Here is a 12,468-nt window from a genome sequence, read left to right as displayed (position 1 = left end):
TTTGTTTCTTTTTCCATTTCTTTATTTTTTTGGAGAAAAATTAAGGGATAAGAAGAAGCAGATTTTTAGTTTTTACCAAATGTTACTTTGATTCTTTATTTTGTTTTTTTTTAAATGTATACTTCAATATTGCATGTCAATATAGCAATTCCAATTGCCTTTCTACTTTTCAAAATACTTTTTCTTTTTTTTTTTTTTTTTTGAGACAGAGTTTTGCTGTGTCACACAGGTTGAGTGCAGTGGCACCATCTCAACTCACTGCAAACTCCGCCTCCCAGGTTCAAGCGATTCTCCTGCCTCAGCCTCCCTAGTAGCTGGGAATACAGGCATGTGCCACTTTGCCCAGCTAATTGTTTTGGTATTTTTAGTAGAGATGGGGTTTCACCATGTTGGCCAGGCTGGTCTTGAACTCCTGACCTCAAGTTATCCACCTGCCTCAGCTTCCCAATGTGCTGGGATTACAGGCGTCGTGAGCCAACGCGGCCGGCCTTCAAAATACTTTTTAATTAGTTGGAGATATTGCTCACTTATATGTAAATGGCCAATATAATGGATCTGAGGGCTAGAGATTTCAGAATTTTAATCTGAGCTTTGTGCTTGATTTCATGATTTTGAGTTAGTCATTTAATGGTTGAATTTTAGTTTCCTCTAATGTTAAACACTAACATTTCCTGCCCATGTCAAACATTTATTGAGAATCAGTGATTAGGAGGAATCTTTTTTATTTTGCTTTAGCTATAGATGTTCTCAGGCAAATGTTTGAGTACATGGGCAGTATATAGTCTTTAAGCCCTGGAGTACATCTAGGCCAGAGCTGTGCTTTAAAACTCTGGGTTTATGATTTTCCATTGGTTTGTTCATCTATTTGAATTGTTGCTTTTCAACATTATGATCTCACATCCAGCACTGGATGTTACCACGTGCATAACTGATGGAATATATTGTATACATGTAAAACAAAACCAACCAAACAAACAAAAAATGATGAGTACCAGGTAATAAGCTAGGTACTTACTAAGATGTGTAAATCATGGTCCCTGCCTTCTAGGAGCTTCTCACAGATAATGGAAGATGTATACATAATAATACACAGATGTGTAAAAAAAAAAACAGCATGATAAATGCTGTATCCAGATGTGAACAGTTTACACTGAGAACAGAGCAACAGCCAGTCTAGGGCAAGGGGCGGGGGGGGGCAGCTTCACTCAGGTGACATTTGAGCTGCATTTACCTGACTCCAGGTGGAGGGAATAGCCTATGAAAAGGGGGTGGGATTAGATAAGGGCTCGGGGGGGAGGGGTTTGACCATGGTGAGGAGTTCATTGTGGCAAGAGGGAAGTGGGCATTTGTGGGTTGGTGTAGTTAGGCAAAGTGTGTGTGTGTGTGTGTGTGTGTGTGTGTTTGTTTGTGTGTGTGGTGTGAGAGACAGGCCTAAATGCAAAGGTACTTGTATGCCTAACTTTGGGTTTGGATAGTATTCTGTTTTAGGCAGTCACGAGAGATTTTTAAACAGGAAGCGATAGGCTTAGCTTTATCATTAGGAAACTCATTCTGGAGCAGGTGAGGAAAATGGACTCAAGTAGAGAAAACTGACAGTAGGGAGACAGATGATGAGGCTGCTGCAGTAGTTAAAATAAGTGGTAGGCAGGCCTCTATCTGAGATCGTGGCAGTGAGAATAGGGAAGCAGGCAGATTTTGAGATATTTCTCAGCATTTATTGATGTATTGGTTTATGGGGGTTCAGAGGATGGGAACATTGAAACTTCTAGCTTGGGAGATGAAGTAGATGATGATGTCATCAAGCAGAGTACAACATAGATTTATGGAGAAAAACATCAAGGATTTTTTTCTTGGACATATAAATCTAGATAATAAATAGGACATTAGTGAATAGGTCCAGGAGCTATTGTAAATGAGTCTGGAGTTGCAAAGAGAGGCTGGAGTTTGAAATAAAATTTAAGGGTGAATGTCATGAAACGAATACTTGAAGTGATGGTACTGAATACAATCACTAAGCGAGTGTGAAAAGTCAGATCAAAAGGAGACTAAGGAAGGAGCACTGGAGAGTCCATATTGACTGGAGAAGCCAGAGCCATTGAGAGACCGAGAAGGAATGATCTGAGGCAGTAGGGGAGCCAGCAGTGAATGGAACCACTGAAATCAAAGAAGAGTTTCTTAGCAGCAGGGAGTTGTCAGAAGTGGAAGATGCTGTGGAGATGTCAAATAGGATGCAAACTGAAGACAGCCCTTTGGATTTGGCAATTAGTGGATCACTGGTGAACTTTGAAAGATTTTTGCTACCATGGTGGAGATAGAAGAGGTAATATACAGGGGGTGAGATCTGGATAGAAGTTGATGAAGTGGAGAAAGTAAGTGGATTTGGCGAATGGAATGCTAGAATGAGGGGAGATTTTTAAACAGGAAGTGATAGACAGCTTTGTCATTAGGAAACTCATTCTGGAACAGGTGAGGAAAATGGACTCAAGTAGAGAAAACTGACAGTAGGGAGACAGATGATGAGGCTGCCACAGTAGTTCAAGTTAAGTGGTGGGCAGGCCTCTATCTGAGATCGTGGCAGTGAGAATAGAGAAGCAGGCAGATTTTGAGATATTTCTCAGCTGCCATCAGAGGGGAAGGAGTGAGTGGAGATGGAAAATTTTACATAGCAAATAGGCAATTGATAGAGGACAGGTAGAGGGAGAGTTATTGCGTCTGATACAGGAGCAGAGGTGGAAGAGTGTTTTCTCTGAGAGGTAAGTTGAGAGGTGGGAGGAATAACATCTTGGGGTGGTACCACCTGACTTATTTTTTCCATGAAGCAAGATTTATGATTTTTAAATTGAGAGTTAGGAGAAGCTGGAGTTATTCAAGGGGCTGTAGGATATTTGGGAAAAGTTTTAAAGTTGCTTTGTGGAGTAGGAAATAGCAAGACTCCTGAGGGTTCAGGTAATGTTGGAAGCCATCTGACTATAAGGCAGTGCCATTTTTTCCCAGCAACCCTGTAGAGCATGAAGGAGGGCATCAAGGGATTGCAGCCTTGCCAAGTAGAAAGGAAAGATCTAGTGGAATAAGAAGAGAGCATTTAAGAGGACAAGAGGCGGCCGGGCATGGTGGCTCATGCCTGTAATCCCAGCACTTTGGGAGGCCGAGGCAGGCGGATCACGAGGTCAGGAGATCAAGACCAGCCTGGCTAACACGGTGAAACCCCGTCTCTACTAAAAATACAAAAAATTATCTGGGCGTGGTGGCGGGCGCCTGTAGTCCCAGCTACTCGGGAGGCTGAGGCAGGAGAATCCCTTGAACCCGGGAGGTGGAGGTTGCAGTGAGCCGAGATCGTGCCACTACACTCCAGCCTGGGTTACAGAGTGAGATTCTGTCTCAAAAAAAGAAAGAAATAAACGAAAAGAAAAGAAAAAAGAGGACAAGAGGCTAGTTTCAGACGGGTTTCTTTGCAAGATGACAGAGATGAGAAAGGGGAGTACATGGTAGTCAGATGGTTGGGGTGTTGAGCCTCATGAGAGATTTTGGGGCTGAGGGAGGAAGAGCAGTAGTTGGGAAGTGGCAGGATGGATCTTGGTAAGTGTTTTCCTTCCATTGCATGGTTGAGTGGAGAAAGTGAAACACTACAGAGGATGCATGAGAGAGCGGGTGGGGAGAGAGAGAGAGAGAATGAGAGAGATTATGAGAGACCTTGGCTTACCTCTAATGACTGAGGAAAGTAAAGTCAGCAAGTAAAAGCTACGATTTACTTACAGAGACAGGGTAGAGAGAACTTTCTATGAAGAGGTTGTTGATGATGAAATGATGGAAACCATTTGATAATGTGGTAAATATTAGAAGCTGGTTTAGCAGATAGAGGGCAGTTTGTGAAGCAAGATAGCTTATGAGGCAGAACAAAGCTTTTCACCAAATATAGAATTTGTAAATGGAATAAATGACAAATTGGCACTATTCATAATGTAAAGGTAGCGCCCATCCCTATCAGGACATTTCACAGTTTAAAGGAACATGTAGTGTGTGTATGTATTTTTAACTTAACAAATTTTGTCAAAACCTACACTTTTGATTTTTGGGATTCACCCCCTTTGTATTCAGTGTTTTTCTTGTTAATTAGAAGGAAGTATGTTGACCAATACTTTACAGTTTTAAAAAAGGATTAAAAAGTTTAAATTTGGCGGGGCGCAGTGGCTCATGCCTGTAATGCCAGCACTTTGGGAGGCTGAGGTGGATGGATCACGAGGTCAGGAGTTCGAGACCAGCCTGACCAACATGGTGAAACCCCATCTCTACTAAAAATAGAAAAATTAGCTGGGCATGGTGGTGTGTGCCTGTAATCCCAGCTACTCAGGAGTCTGAGGCAGGAGAATCACTTGAACCCAGGAGGCGGAGGTTGCAGTGAGCCAAGATTGTGCCATTGCACTCCATAGCCTGGAGAACAGAGCAAGACTCCGTCTCAAAAAAATTTTTTTTAAACTTATATACAGCAAATGCACTTTTTTTGGCATATAGTTCTATCAGTTCTTACACACTGTAGGTTCTTATAACTTCCTACATAGACAGTGTACAGAAAAATTCCAACATGCCAAATCGTTTCTTTGTGCCATCCCTTTGTGTTGAGACTCTGCCCCCACTGCTAACCCCATGAGTTGCTGATCTGTTCCTTATGCCTATATTATTTGCCTTTTCTAGAATGTCACACAAATGGAATTAGACAGTATGCAGCCTTTTGAGAAGGGCTTCTTTCACTTAGCATAAGGATTTGAAGTTTCCATGTTTTGTGTGTATCAGCAGTTCATTCCTTTCTGTTGCTGAGTACTATGTTATTGTGTGGATATGCCACAGTTTATCTAGTCACCAGTTGAGGGACATTTGGGCTGTTTTCAGTTGTTTGGTGGTTATTTAAAAAAAATCACATTTGGATTTTTTTGCGTATATAGATTTTTCTTTTCACTTAGCTAAATACTTGGGAGTGGGATTTCTGGGTCATAGGCTGAGTGTATGTTTATTTTTGTAAGAAACTGCCAAACTGTTTTCCAGAGTGCCTGTACTATTTTGTATTTCTACCAGCAATGCATGAGAGTTTCTGTTGTTGTCCATCCTCACCAGCACTTGGTATTGTTTGCATTTTTAATGTTAGTGGTATCTCAGTATAGTTTTAATTTGCATTTCTGTAATGATATTGAGCATCTTGTCATGTGCTTACTTGCCATCTGTATTTCTTCTTTGGTAAAGGGACTAATTTTTTTTGCTGATTATTGGGGTAGTTTGTTTTCTGATTGTTGAATTTTGAGAGTCCTTATGTATTCTCGATACAAGTCTCGTATGAGATGTATGATTTGCAAATATTTTGTTCTGGTCTGTGGCTTATCTTCTCAATTCCTTAACAACGTCCTTTGCAGGACAATTTTTTTTTGTGAAGTTCAATATATCAGCTTTCTTTTTTATTTTTGAGATAGGGTCTTGCTCTGTCACCAAGGCTAGAGTTTAGTGGTGCGATCATGGCCCACTGTAGCCTTGACCTCTCACACTTTCAAACAATCCTCCCACCTCAGCATCCCAAGTAGCTGGGACTACAGGTACGTGCCACTACACCTGGCTAATTTTTAATTTTTTTTTGTTTTGTAGAGATGGGGTCTCACCAAATTGCCCAGGGTGGTCTTTAACTCCTGAGCTCAAGCATTCCTCCTGCCTGGGACTCCCAAAGTTCTGGGATTACAGGCATGAGCTATCATGCCTGGTCAGTTTTTCCTTTTGTGGATAGTGCTTTTAATGTTGTATATAAGAAATCTTAGCCTTACTCAAGTTTGCAAAGATTTCCTCCCATGCTTTCTTGTAAGAGTTGTATAGTTTTACATTTTTACACTTAGGTCTGTGATTCATATTGAATTAATTTTTATATACAGGATGAAGTTTAGGTTGAAGTTCGTTTTTTTTTTTTTTGTATATGGATATCCAATTGTTATGACATCATTTGTTGTAATAACTGTCATTTCTTCATGGATCACACCTTTGTTGAAAATCAGTTGTTTATGTTTGTTTTGGTCTAGTTTCTGGACTCTCTAATCTTTTCCACTGATCTGTCTATCCTTTCACCAATACCAATTGTCTTGACTACTGTGGCTTTGGAGTACATCTTAAAATCTGGTAATGTGAGTTCTCCAACTTTGTACTTTCTCAAAATTGTTTGGGCTCTTTAGTTCCTTTACTTTTTCATGTAAATTTTAGAATTAAGCTTATTTCTACAAATAATACGGCTGGGTTTTGATGGGAGTTGCATTAAATCTACAGGTCAATTTGGGGAGAACTGATATCTAACACTTAAGAGTTTTTTTTATCTTTCTCATCAGAGTTTTGTAGTTTTCAGCATACAAATCCTTAATATTTTGATTTAAAATCTTTTACAGATTGGATTATGGAAGTGGGAAGTGAAGAAGAAAAATGGGAGAAGCTGGATGCAGAATTTGATCACTTTGTGGTTGATATGAAGCCCTTTGTTTTAAAATTACCTCATAGGACAGGTAAGATTATGTTTGAAGATTAGATTCTTAAGATTAATTTTTTTCTTTATATTATTTAGTCAAACCAATGAACTATCAACATGGAAGAAAAACTGAATTTCTCTAGTAACAATTTTTGCCATTGACATAGGACTGTTTACACTGAGTTGTTCAAGGGTAGGTAGACATTCAGTGATAATGTCCTGCCAAACTGTGGAAAGATCTTATTGTGATGCCTCGTCTCACATGTCATGAGCTTATAGCACATGGATCTCTAAAGTTAGCTACAACCTTTTTCCTTGCATCTTTTTCTTTTCTCTATGGAAATTTTTCTTGCAAATTTTTCTCCTTTCTATGGAAAGGGCCAGAGACAGGAGGAGCCTAGTGTTCTCCTCTTCTCCGGCCCTGTCTATCAAAGCAGAAAATAATCTATTGGTTTTTTATGCTTATTTGTTGGCAGAACAAAATCCAGTGTGAATAAAGTTTTGTTGCTATCTTGTCTCCAATTCCTGGCCTGTTATTTCTAATTATGGAATGAAAGTCTTTTTCTCAAGTTAGAGAATTTTCATGTAACTTAAGACACTAGAGAGCAATTGGAGAGAATTTTGGGGACTGGGAAGATTCTCTAAGGCATAGTAGGTGTAAGATTGTCTGTAAAGGTAAATATGACTTGGTAGCTTTTGAGTGGTAGGTTTGGAGTGGGACCAAGAAACTATGGCTTTTACTTTTTCTAAGTTGCCTGTTTCCCTAAGGTGTCTGAGTAGACTCTATATTCAGTGAGGAACTGACTCAGTATTAAATATAGCAATCCCCGTTAATCTTGAGGAATACATTCCAAGACCCCCAGAGGCTGCCTGAAACAGCTGATAGTACTAAAACCTATATACGCTCTGTCTTTTCCTATACATACACACTGATGATTTAATTTAGTTTATCAGTTAGGTACAGTATGAGATTAACAGTAATAGCTAATAATAAAATAGAACAATTATAACAATATAATGTAACAAAAATTGTGTGAAAGTAATTTCCCTCTTTCTTTCAAAATATCTTATTGTATTGTACTCACCTATTTTTGGACTGCATTCGAGTGTAGGTAACTGAAACAGAGGAAAGCGAAACCATGGATAAGTGGAGACTGTTGCATTTATTCCAGGGAGCTGTATTAGGAGAAGGGAGTATGATATATAAAGTATGCATTCCGTGTTCACTTATTGTTCTAGGGCCTTCAACCTTTCCTAGTCCTGGGTAAGTTGCCATGGTCTTCCCTTGAAGACCTCCTCCTCTGCCTTCTGCTCTTGACCTTGTCAGGCTTTAACCTCTTCTTTCTTCCTCTGCTATTTTTCAAATGACTATTTCATGTCCCATGACTTGTTCATGATTATTTGAATGATATCTAATGATATTTTTATATTGCATCCTCTTCTGATATTCACTACTTTTTTTCTTTTTGTCTTAGATTTGCTGATTAGGAAACATTTGTATTAAAATTTCTCATTGTAAATGTATTTCAAATCGAACCATCCCCATATTTTATCTTCTTTAAAAAAAGATTTTAGGGGCCGAGCGCAGTGGCTCATGCCTGTAATCTGAGTACTTTGGGAGGCTGAGGCGGGTGGATCACGAAGTCAGGAGATCAAGACCATCCTGGCTAACATGGTGAAAGCCCGACTCTACTAAAAATACACACACACACACAAAATTAGATGGGCGTGTTGGTGGGCACCTGCAGTCCCAGCTACTTGGGAGGCTGAGGCAGGGGAATGGCGTGAACTCGGGAGGCAGAGCTTGCAGTGAGCCAAGATCGCGCCACTGCACTCCAGCCTGGGTGACAGAGCGAGACTCCATCTCAAAAGAAAAAAAAAAGTTAGGTACATAGAATTCATTAATTATAATCTTTGATTCCTTGACACATTGTCAGTATTGGTACATCTATGGCATTCTTTTATTTAATTAGTTTATAATAAGCAATCTGAAACTCACATCTTAAACAAGAACTAGAAATTCATAATAAATTACATCTTATTGCTAAATTCAACTTGTGATAATGGGTTTTCCCATTATTTTACATAGAGGAATGCTTTCATTAACCAAATTGTACTAAATTCTGGACATTAGAATATTATATAGATTTCAGTTTGCTATGGGATGTGGAAAGTATGTAGATTGAAAAACTATTTACTTAAGTTTATCAGTTTCACTTTTGTATTTTCTTCTTGTTCAAAGTGTTCCCAATATTTCATGAAGTTTATTTTATGATTATATAATTTTCATATCAAAAAATATAAAAAAGTTTAAAGGCATAAGATTCCAACCTGAAATGATGTTTGCACCATAGTAAATCCGGTCTTAGTGATTTTTGTAGGTAAAACAATAAATGAATATGACCTTTGTAAACTAAAAGATTAGAGCAGATTTATGATTTGCATTAGATATATAATCCTCAAATTGACTTAGACTGATAAAAAATTAATACCAGAATAGTTTTCATGAGACCTAAAACAATCCTGTGTCATGGCAAGATAATATAGACCATTATATGTAGATTAAACTGTGGTGTGATTTTTAGGTAGATTTTGAAAAGAATAATTATTTCACAAAATGACATGTCAGTAGTGCTCAATTATTTTTAAAGATGTTAAAACCCTCAATCAATCAGCTACAAATCCCTGGGTATTATTGGATTTCATAAATAAAACATTCAAGATTTAATTTTAGAGTAAGTTGAAAATGCTTAGATAAATCAGAGATTGCATTTTATCTCTTTCAAGGTTTACATAATTAAAATTATAGAAAGATTTTTCAATATATCTAAAATTATTTTAGAGATGCAAAATTATAACAAAATTTTATCACAGAATTTTATTTATAAAAAGTCTCCCAGCAAAGGAAAGCCCTGGACCTGATGGCTTCACTGATGAATTTTACTAAACATTTAAAGAATAACTAATACCAATCTTACTCAAACTATTCAAAAAAATAGAGGAGGGAGGAATATTTTCAAAGTCATTCTGCGAGGCCAGTATTACCCTGATACCAAAACCAGACAAAGATACATCAAAGAAAGAAAACTACAGGCCAGTATCCCTGATGAACATTAATGCAAAAATCCTCAGCAAAATACTTGCAAACAGAATTCAACAATATATTAAAAAGATCATTCATCATGACCAACTAGGATTTATTCCAGGGATGCAAGGATGGTTCAACAGATGCAAATCAATCCATGTGATAAATCATAACAACACAATGGTGGACAAAAACTGTATGATCATTTCAATTAATGCTGGAAAAGCATTTGATAAAATTCAACATCCCTTTATGATAAAAACCCTAAAAAAAACTGGGTATCAAAGTAACAGTCCTCAACATAATAAAATTCATATATGACAGACCCATAGCTAGTATTGTACTGGATGGGGAAAAACTGAAAGCCTTTCCTTTAAGATCTGGAATACAACAAGGTCGCCCACTTTCACCACTGTTATTCAGCATAGTATTGGAAGTCCTAGCTAGAGCAGTCAGGCAAGAGAAAGAAATAAAGGGCATCGAAATTGGAAAGGAAGAAGTCAAATTATGCTTGTTTAAAGATGCTATGATCTTATATTGGAAATACCTAAAGACTCCCCCAAAAACCTATTAAAACAGATAAACAAATTCAGTAAAGATGCAGGGTACAACATCAACATACAAAAATCAGTAACATGTCTATATGCCAACAGCAAACAATCTGAAAAAGAAATCAAGAAAGTAATCTCATTTCCAATTGCTACAAATAAAATAAAATACCTAGGAATTAACCAAAGAAGTGAAAGATCTCTATAATGAAAACTATAAAACATTAATGAAAGAAATTGAAGAAGACACAAAAAAATAGAAAGATACCCTATGTTCATGGATTGGAATAATCAATATTGTTAAAATGTCCATACTACCCAAACCAATCTGCAGATTTAGTGCAATCCCTATCAAAATACCAATGACATTCTTCACAGAAATAGAAAAAAACAACCTTAAAATTTATGTGGAACCACAAAAGACCCAGAATAGCCAAAGTTATCCTGAGCAAAAATAATAAAACTGGAGGAATTACATTACCTGACTTCAAATTATACTACAGAGCAATTGTAACCAAACCATCATGGTACTGGCGTAAAAACAATCACATGGACCTATGGAGCAGAATTAAAAACTCAGATACAAATCCGTACATTTACAGGAATTTCATTTTTGACAAAGGTGTGAAGGACTTACACTGGGGAAAGGACAGTCTCTTCAATAAATGGTGCCATTTACTTAAGTTTATCAGTTTCACGTTTGTATTTTCTTGTACAAATTAATCCTGATATTTCATTAGTTTGTTCTGTGATTACATAATTTCCACAGCAAAAATGCAAACATTTTTAAAGGCATTCTTCTGTATATGGATATCAAGTTTTCAATATCCGTATACAGAAGAATGAAACTAGACCCTTGTCTCCCACCATATACAAAAATAAAAATGGATTAAAGACTGAAATCTAAGACCTCAAACAAGGAAACTACTAAAAGAAAACATTGGGGAAAATCTCCAGGGTAGTGGTCTGGGCAAAGATTTCTTGAGTAATATTCCAAAAGCACAGGCAACCAAAGCGACAATGGACAAATGGGATCTCATCATGTTAAAAAGCTTCTGCAAAGGAAACAATCAACAAAGTGAAGAGACAATCCAGAGAATGAGAGAAAATCTTTTCAAACTATTCATCTGACAAGGGAATAACCAGAATATATAAGGAGCTCAAACAACTCTATACAAAAAAATCAAATAATCTGATTTAAAAATGGGCAAAAGATCTAAATAGACATTTCTCAATAGAAGACATACAAATGGTAAACAGGCATGTGACAAGATGTTCAACATCACTGATCATCAGAGCAACGCAGATAAAAACTACAGTGAGATATTATTTCATCCCAGTTAAAATGGCTTTTATCCAAAGACAGGCAATAACAAACACTGGCAAGGATGTGGAGAAAAGGGAACTCTCCTACACTTTTGGTGTTAATGCAAATTAGTGGAGTGACTATGGAGAAGAGTTTGAGGTTCCTCAGAAAAACTAGAAAATAGAGCTACCATGTGATCCAGCAATCCCACTGCTAGTTATATACCCAAAAGAAAGGAAATCAGTGTATCCAAGAGATATCTGCACTCCCATGTTTGTGGCAGCACTGTTCACAATAGCCAAGATTTGGAAGCAACCTAAGTGTCCATCAACAGACAAATGGATAAAGAAAATGTGATATATGTACACAATGGAGTACTATTCAGCCATAAAAGATAATGAGACCCTGTCATTTGCAACAACATGGCTGGAACTGGGGGACATTATGTTAAGTGAAATAAGCTGGGCACAGAAAGACAGTCTTCACATATTCTCACTAATCTGTGGGAGCTAAAAATTAAGACAATTGAACTCATGGAGATAGAGAGAAGGATGGTTTCCAGAGGGTGGGAAGGATGGGTGGGGAGGAAGCGGGGATGGTTAATGGGTACAAAAACATAGAGTGAATGCGACCTAGTATTTGACAGCACAACAGAGTGACTACAGTCACTAATAATTTAATGGCATATTTAAAAATAACTAAGAGTATAATTGGATTGTTTGTAACACAAAGGATAAATGCTTGAAGTGATGGATAGATACCCGATTTATCCTGATGTGACTATTATACATTACATGCCTGTATCAAAATATCTCATGTACTGCCTAAATATATATATCTACTGTGTACTCACAATAATTAAAAATTAAAGTTATTTAATGATAATCTAGAGATTTTATTTTTGAGAAAATATTTCTTTGCATTTGTCTTTCTCATTTACCAATTACCTAATAAAGTGAAATTGTAGACCAGGAGTTAGCAGACAATGGCCCATGGGCCAACTCCTGCCCACAGTCTTTTTTTGCCAGGTTTTATTGGAACATAGTCA

General features: G+C 37.4%; 1 protein-coding gene across 25 annotated transcripts in view; it reads left to right on the top strand.

The window, feature by feature from the left end:
- CEP112 (centrosomal protein 112) overlaps positions 1-12,468 on the top strand; it is a 554,108-nt gene that overhangs the window by 2,583 nt on the left and 539,057 nt on the right. For all 25 annotated transcript variants that reach the window (XM_063599331.1, XM_063599328.1, XM_063599327.1 and 22 more), the window contains exon 2: positions 6,405-6,518. In XM_063599331.1, coding sequence (XP_063455401.1) covers positions 6,413-6,518 — 106 coding nt within the window. In that variant the 5' untranslated portion in view covers positions 6,405-6,412. The remainder of the gene's footprint in view (positions 1-6,404; positions 6,519-12,468) is intronic.

This window comes from Pan paniscus, chromosome 19, assembly GCF_029289425.2.
Source record: "Pan paniscus chromosome 19, NHGRI_mPanPan1-v2.0_pri, whole genome shotgun sequence".
Classification (NCBI taxonomy): Eukaryota; Metazoa; Chordata; class Mammalia; order Primates; family Hominidae; genus Pan; species Pan paniscus.
The sequence above is the reverse complement of the archived record's forward strand: the minus strand, read 5'-3'. Positions and strand labels throughout refer to the sequence as shown.